Raw genomic sequence first — 8,405 nt, 5'->3', positions numbered from 1 at the left:
AGAAACCTCAAATAATGTTTTTAAAAACCAAACTTTAGAACTAAGCTTTTATAATGAAACTAAGTTATTGCACCTTTCCTTTCATATGCGTACACAGCGCTTAAAGACTCCTACAATAGATTTCGTACTTGGCACAAAGACATTCAAAGAACAAAAACAAAAGGGAAAAACCAGAGAAAGGAAAAGAGGTTTACGCTGACTCGAGTGCAAGCTTAGTCCACTTCCTCGATGGTCGGTCCCCCGGAGGCTCCAGAACCGCCGCCGCCAGGGCCGCCTTGGTAAAGTTTGCTGATGATGGGGTTGCACACTCTTTCGAGCTCTTTCTGCTTGTGTTCATACTCATCTTTCTCTGCCATCTGGTTTCGGTCGAGCCAGTTGATCACTTCCTGACACTTGTCGAGGATCTTGTTTTTGTCCTGCTCGCTAATCTTGCCCCTCAGTTTCTCGTCTTCCACGGTCTGCTTGATGTTGTAGGTATAGGACTCGACCGCGTTTTTAGCTGCGACCCGGTCACGATTGGCTTCATCTTCCGATTTGTACCGCTCTGCCTCCTGCACCATCCGGTCAATGTCGTCTTTGCTCAGACGACCCTTGTCGTTGGTGATGGTGATTTTGTTCTCCTTACCGGTACTCTTGTCAGCGGCCGTGACGTTGAGGATGCCGTTGGCGTCGATGTCGAAGGTGACCTCGATCTGGGGGACCCCGCGGGGCGCCGGGGGAATCCCCGTCAGGTCGAACTTGCCCAGCAGGTTATTGTCCTTGGTCATGGCCCTTTCCCCTTCGTACACCTGCACCAGCACACTGCTCTGGTTGTCTGAGTAGGTGGTGAAGGTCTGCGTCTGCTTGGTGGGGATGGTGGTGTTCCTCTTGATGAGTGGGGTCATGACACCGCCAGCCGTTTCGATGCCCAGCGACAACGGAGTGACGTCGAGCAGCAGCAAATCCTGCACGTTCTCGGACTTGTCCCCGATGAGGATGGCCGCCTGCACCGCAGCCCCGTAGGCCACCGCCTCGTCAGGGTTGATGCTCTTGTTCAGCTCCTTGCCGTTGAAGAAATCCTGCAGCAGCTTCTGGATCTTGGGGATGCGGGTGGAGCCGCCCACCAGCACGATCTCCTGGATCTGGCCCTTGTCCAGCTTGGCGTCGCGCAGCGCCTTCTCCACCGGCTCCAGGGTCCCGCGGAACAGGTCGGCGTTGAGCTCCTCGAAGCGGGCGCGGGTGATGGACGTGTAGAAGTCCACGCCCTCGTAGAGCGAATCGATCTCGATGCTGGCCTGCGTGGACGAGCTCAGGGTGCGCTTGGCGCGCTCGCAGGCGGTGCGCAGCCGCCGCACCGCGCGCTTGTTGGGCCCAATGTCCTTCTTGTGCTTGCGCTTAAACTCCTCCGCCAGGTGGCTCACCATGCGGTTGTCGAAATCCTCGCCGCCCAGGTGGGTGTCGCCGGCCGTGGACTTCACCTCGAAGATGCCGTCCTCGATGGTCAGGATGGACACGTCGAAGGTGCCGCCGCCCAGGTCGAAGATGAGCACGTTCTTCTCGCCGCCCGCGCAGCCCTTCTTGTCCAGGCCGTAGGCGATGGCCGCCGCCGTGGGCTCGTTGATGATGCGCAGCACGTTCAGGCCGGTGATGGTGCCCGCGTCCTTGGTGGCCTGGCGCTGCGAGTCGTTGAAGTAGGCCGGGACGGTGATGACGGCGCTCTGCACCTTGCCCCCCAGGTAGGCTTCGGCGATCTCCTTCATCTTCGTGAGCACCATGGAGGAGATCTCCTCCGGGAAGAAGGTCTTGATCTCGCCCTTGTACTCCACCTGCACTTTGGGCTTCCCCCCCTCGCTCACCACCCTGAACGGCCAGTGTTTCATGTCCGACTGCACCGTGGCGTCCTCGAACTTCCGCCCGATCAGCCTCTTGGCGTCGAAGATGGTGTTGGTGGGGTTCATGGCCACCTGGTTCTTGGCGGCGTCGCCGATGAGGCGCTCAGTGTCGGTGAAGGCCACGTAGCTGGGGGTGGTGCGGTTGCCCTGGTCGTTGGCGATGATCTCCACCTTGCCGTGCTGAAAGACCCCCACGCACGAGTAGGTGGTGCCCAGGTCGATGCCGATGGCCGGGCCGCGGGCGGACATCCTGACTGAAAGGCAAGGGGCGTTAGACGAGAGCACCAAGGACAGAAACTCCGCGGCGTCAACTAACGGTCGCCTCGCACCGCACAACGCGAGCGCCACCAGCGTCTCCCCGCTCCCCCCGCTCGCTCCCCCGCTCTTATAGCCGCCTCCCCGCCGCCTTCTGGAAACTCCCAGAACCAATCCGCTCCCGGGATCGCCCGCTACAGGCTTGCCTGAGTCGGAGTGACCTGCCCGTGGCCCAACAGATTTCGCGTTGGGCGAGGGGCGGGACCGGGGCGGGCGCGGGGAGCTCGCGAGGGGCGGTCGTTATGCAAATGAGCCCGCCCACGGCCCCTCGCTGCGGGGAGCCGCGCGCCTGTGGCGCCGCGTGCGGCTGAGGGGGCGTTAGGCTCGCGCGCGGGGGTCAGGTGCGCGCCTTTTCTGGCGCTTGGCGTTGCTTAAGGCGGGATTCGCTCGTGTCGACCGGATTGGCAGTGCCCGTGGCCAATGAGCAGCGCGGATGCCCAAGCGGCTTCTGGAAGGAAAGTCCGCGGCGCGGGGAGGGCGCGGGGAAGGGGAGCTGGGCGGGGAGGGAGCGCTGCCCCAGCTGGACGCTGAATTCCCGAAGCGATTTGATGCCAGTTGTTCGACATAACCCAGCCCGCAGGGGCGGGACAGGTCACGCCGAGTTGGTTGCGCGAAGGGATCTGGCCCCAGCCGGGTTTTTCCCTCCGCCCGCGCCATGAGAACTGAGGGGATGGGGCGTTGGCGCGGCCTGCGCGTGAGGGCGACGCTCCCCCGGCGGGGGCGGAAACTAGCGCTGGTGTCGCCTCCTGGAATTTTGCCTTCCTAGCGTTTCAGCGGGGGCGAGCGCCCCATAAAAACTGCCTGACTGACCTCGCCGGTGGCGCAGGCGGTTGTGAAGCTGCCCACAGCCTCCGCAGCGCGGGTTTGAATCCTGGCCGGCCGGGGAGATACCCACACGGCGCGGCAGACCTCCCCGGGCTCGCCCGCTGCTCCCCTCAGCAGTGTACTTCGGTCCTGCTGCCTGTTCTGCTCCCTGCTCCGTCTCTGGTGAATCCTCTCACCCCCCCCCCACCTCTGGCCTGTACCCCTACTCTTGTATTTAAAAAAAAATCTTAAAAAAAAGAGAAAAAATAAAAATAAATAAAAAACTGCCTGAGTGCGGGAGCGGCCCCGCGGCCGCTGGGGGCTCGGAGGACCGGCTGCCACGCCTCCCTCGCGCCCGCCTGTAGCTTCCTCTCCTGCACTTTTCCATTTTGCTCATCCCGCCGCTTAAACCTCCCGGCTTCATCGCCGTGTTCCCACCATGACTTTTCCTCGTTTCGGTCTCCAGTGCTCTGTGTGTGTGTGTGTGTGTGTGTGTGTGTGTGTGTGTGTGTGGATTGGCGTGCGCGGCGAAGGTGTGTATTATCCAAGCGGCGCTGAGGAGCGACTTGGGGACCCCGCGCCCCGCCCCGCACGATCATCCCCGCGGAGGCGCGCGGCGGTGTTTAAGGCCCGGGCAGGTGGGTGAGTGCGCCCCTCGGGGGTAGAATTTAAAGGTGGGTGAGAGGCATAAACCCACAGAGAGGTAGGGGAAAAGCAGCGTGTTTAAGGGAAACTGAAGGATGTGTCTGAACAGTGGGTTAAGTAGAAAAGGCAGATTTATCGAATTACTGCGGAGAAGCAGAGGTGGAAGGCGAAAGTGCCCTTCTGGCCGCTGAAAAAAGTTTGGTTCTTTCTTACTTCACGCTCTGAGTGGCGGCTAAGGCTAAGGTTTAAGAGACAGCCGCGCTGGCTGAGACCCACTGACGTGCAGGTCCTGAAGTGTCCCTGCGTTCCTCTGAAATTAACATCAGCCTTTGCTGGGCCCAACGGGCTGCACGGCGCTTTCATGCTTGCTTGGGTACTGCTTCAGTAACCGTCAGCTGGTTCCCTCATCCGCCTAAAGCCTCAGCAGGGTTCCCAGGGTACCTCTTCAGTGTCCCCTCCCAGTTTATTTTTAATTTTTTTTTAAGTTCATTTATGCATACAAGAACTGGGGTACAGGCCAGAGGCTTGGGGGGTGTGGGAGGATCCACCAGAGACAGAATGGAGAACAGAACAGGCAGATTGACTGAATACATTGCTGAGGGGAGCAGCGGGCGAGACAGGAGAGGTCTGCTGCACCATGTGGGTAGCTTTCTGCCCGGGGATCGAACTGTTGCTGCAGTGGCTGCCCGTAGCTTCACAGGTTGCACCTTAACCCCCTTGCGCCACAAGGGAGGCCCCCCCTCCCCTCCCAGTTTAAAACCTCCGTCCAGGTCTGTTGGGCGGTGTAGAGGCTGAGCCTTTAACCCTATAAACCCCAACATACCTGGAGCCAGGTGATGGGATATTGAAACCGAGTCCTTTAAATGAGCTCCTGAAGACGCCCAACCTGTAACCAGAAAGCCTTGCTGTTTCCCATGGGGGCCGGGGAGGGAAGGGGTAGGGGGACAGAGCCAGAGACAGTCACTCAGTGAGCTGTAGTGGAGAGTACAGGAAGTGAGAGAGTGCAGACAAATAAAATGGCGTGGTGTTGGGAGTCTAAGAGTTAAACCTAATTCCAGAGAAGCCTGAAAGAGCAGTGTGTGGGGACGCAGGGGAGGTGCAGTTCAGATTGAGGGAAGGAAAGGCATTTGCAGAGGCTGCAGGAGGAGCATTGATAAGAGTGGTGTGTGCGCTGGGACAGCTACAAGTTCCATACAGGTTAGTGTCACTCAGAAGGCGGAGTGCGAGCAAGAAATAGTTTGGTCAGGTGGACAGGATATATTTAAGGGCTTTTTATGCCATGGTCTTTTTCCGGAGGTGTTGGGGTGGGGAGCGGTGAGCGGGGATGGCATCCTTTCAGTGCACTTGTAACAGCAACTTCATGTGACTCAGTGCTGGAGAAATGTTTTTGTCTGAGAATACAAAAGCTACCTATGATCAAAAAATGTTGAAGTTCCTTTTATCTAGTGTACGTAACTTCCAATTTTTAAAAAATACATTTGCTATTATTAATCTTATTGGCTAAATAGTTCATTTTAACCAAAATTCCCATCTCCTTTCCTATAAAAGAAGCTAAAGAAAAATAATTGACCTGGGGAACCTTTTCAGGAAAACAGATAAAACAAAAAAGTTTCTATTGAAGTTGTCTTCAATTGTGAGTATAGATCTTTTGAATTTGTTCTTGGAAGTTCTTGTCTTTTCTTTTATGTAGGTTTTTTTTTTAAGATTTATTTATTTATGCATACAAGAACTAGGATGGGGGGGCGGGGGCGGGGCGATGAGAGGATTCACCAGAGACACAGTGGGGAACAGAACAGGTGGATTGACTGAAATACACTGCTGAGGGCAGCAGTGGGTGAGACAGGAGAGGTCTGCTGCAACATGTGGGTAGCTCCCTGGCTGGGGATTGAATCAAATTCATGCAGCAGTGGCTGCAGATATCTTTATAGGTTGTGTCTTAACCCCATGCACCATCAGGGAGGCCCTAGGTTTTTTGTTTTTGTTTTTTAAGGGAACTAGTCGACTAGAGGCAGTACAAATTGCCAGTACAACTGATAAATATGGTCAGAGATAAGGCCCCAGCTACAACTGATAGCATAAATAACTGAGAAAGTCTTCAGATTTCTTATATTCACACTGCCCTCACTTAACTCATGCAAATTAAGGTTGCAAGAAGGCAAACTGGCCAAATTCTGACATACAAACATTAAAATTAGAGCTTCAGAAAGGAATTTGTTTGCATAGTACTATAATAGCTGTGTACCTATATGCAGCTAGCCACTACATTCTTCTTTAACACACTTTCTGAAACCAAAGTAGCAATTTTATCTACATTTTCATAAACTATATTTTTTTCTCAAACTTTTTACCTAGTGAATTGTTTGAAATAATAACCTGAACCTTTTCTAAAAAGACAGTGTTTTCATATGAAATAAGCTTTTGCAGTTCTAGAATATTATACTGACCATTCTTGGAATTTTTACATTTTTCTTTATTTGTATTCACTTTTAAAGTAATTTGTTCTGTTTTCTTTGCTGAAGATAGCTCAGAATTCATTAAAAGCATAGCCCATTAAAAATTACCAAATTAGCAATTTTATAATCAAATAATATTCAGCTGTGCTAGTAGTGCTCCAGCAAAACAGATAAACCCTACTGGTGGGAATGTAAATTAGTACAATTTTTCTGGAGGGCAATGTGACAATATTCTTTATCTTAAATTTGTCATACCCTTCATTTAACATTACTCTTTGTGAAATTCATCCTAATGATAGAACCTGTAGGTAGAATATATGAAATACATAAATGTTAATAATCTATACAAAGGAAATGACATAAAATTGACAATAAAATGATTACATGTAGCACATCCTATGATGAATTATATAGAAATAAAAATTGTTTACAAGATTTTTAATGACATAGGAAACTTCTTCATATAATTAAATGGAAATATGAGATGCAAGACTTTGGTATTTTCTTACATATATGAAAGTTACATCAAAACTGGTCATCTCTCAATTGTAGGATTATCAACAATTTTTTTAAACTTTCCTTATACTTTTATAATGGATTTTCAAAACTTGTTTATTAACATCCAGTAAATCAAAGTTTGCTAATTCTACTACTTTGCACAGAAATTCTGATTTTCAACAAGTGAAATATGTTTGGCAGATTATAAATACTAGGGAGTATAAAAGTACTTTTAAAATCCAGAGATTTAGATTCTACACACTATGGAAAAAGGAAGAGCTCTAACATATGTCAAACCATCTCTAATTAATCCCTAGCACCAGGAAAGTGCCTGGAACACAGGAGTGATTCATTAGCTCAATGTTTATTAAAAGGGACCTGAGGCACATTATTTAACACTGTGAATAATAACTTCATTTTTTCCTGTGTAAGAGGAAGTTTCTCTCCCTGTTTTATTTCTGTACTAAATAACACTATAGAAACCAAAAGTTGAAACAAATTCATCTAAAAATATTTGTACTAGAGATACTGATGCGAATAAGATTAGGTCCAAAATTACATGGGTTGTTAGGAGACTAACTTGGTGAGAATAAATTTTTCCAGAATTAATAGGACACACAATTTATGGATTTTCTGGAAACTCTCAATCCCTACTCAGAGACAACCTTCATAAAAAGGCAGTGGATTATTTTGAGGAGATGATATTGGCTTGAAGAGAAGGTGGAGTAAGTAGCAGCCTATAATTTGAGAACCTATGAGCAAATTGGACTTGAACTAGTTTGCTATATTTAAGATCTCTATAAATACTGCCATTTTATAATTCTTTGGAAATACCCTGTCCCAAAATATTTCTCTTCACCAGTCATTATAAGAAAATGTGTACCACTTGTTTCTTTGAGTCCTTAAAAATGGCCTTTAAAGAGTATAGTTAAATTGTAGATACACAGTAACTGGTGGTAAAACATTACCTTATCTGGTATGAAAGGTTGAGATTGGAACCTGGAATAAACTTTCCCAGATGAGAACTGAAATTATGACAGTATCAGACAAACTGGGCCTACATCAGTTATATAGGGTGCTAACTTTGAGGATAGACTCCTGTGGAATAGTCTGAAATAATCTGAAAGTGAGACTGTCTTATACATGGACAATCTGATTCAGTATGCCATTATTGTTAATATTTACTAAATTCTGCAAAATTGTGGCAGTTTGGGGACTGACCTTGAATGAATGAAGAGAATAATCATTGCTGATCACTTTGGGGTGGGGGTGGGGGATTAAGCTCTTAAACTAAAAATAAAATGAATTGTACTGGTAAGAAAGTTATTTCTCTGAATAAATTGTTTTTCATTTTGGAGAATGAATTAGTGTTCTGAAAAAGCTAAGTTTTACATCAGTAGATTTTATAAATATTTGATGAGGATACCCAATTTGTAGTTTGTCATGAGATAGTACTTGTTCTATCATTCTATATTGAAAGAAATCAGAATTTGGCAATACGAATTTTAGTTAATTGTCTTTGTGTACTTCTTAAACTGCCCAGGAATATTGTATTTATCTGTCCGATACTTTATTATTTTGGTATTAGAGAATGAAAAGAGTTGATGACATTTCAGATAATTTTTTGAAAGAGCCAGGTTGAAAAAAATATAAAAGTAATATACAGACAGTTTAAGTTCTGAACATAGAGGAGGAAATTTATTAAATAAAAGCAATGAATTAAAAAATATAACAAAAATTCTTTATATAATTCAATAACTAATTCTATTTTATACTGATTTACAGAAAATCACATTATAGAATGCATATATATCACTTG

The 8,405-nt window shown here is 48.2% G+C and overlaps 1 protein-coding gene across 1 annotated transcript; it reads right to left on the bottom strand.

The window, feature by feature from the left end:
* Positions 1–212: 212 nt before the first annotated feature.
* On the bottom strand, positions 213–2,232 carry HSPA2 (heat shock protein family A (Hsp70) member 2; the record flags this gene model as incomplete). The annotated part of the gene is made up of 1 exon (XM_084241315.1): positions 213–2,232. Exon 1 carries the CDS (start codon positions 2,118–2,120, stop codon positions 213–215), a length of 1,908 nt encoding a protein of 635 aa, XP_084097441.1. The 5' UTR covers positions 2,121–2,232.
* Positions 2,233–8,405: the final 6,173 nt, after the last annotated feature.

This window comes from Talpa europaea (assembly GCF_964194135.1).
Source record: "Talpa europaea genome assembly, chromosome: 8".
Lineage (NCBI taxonomy): Eukaryota > Metazoa > Chordata > Mammalia > Eulipotyphla > Talpidae > Talpa > Talpa europaea.
Note: the sequence above shows the minus strand (reverse complement) of the source record. Positions and strands in the feature narration are given on the sequence as shown.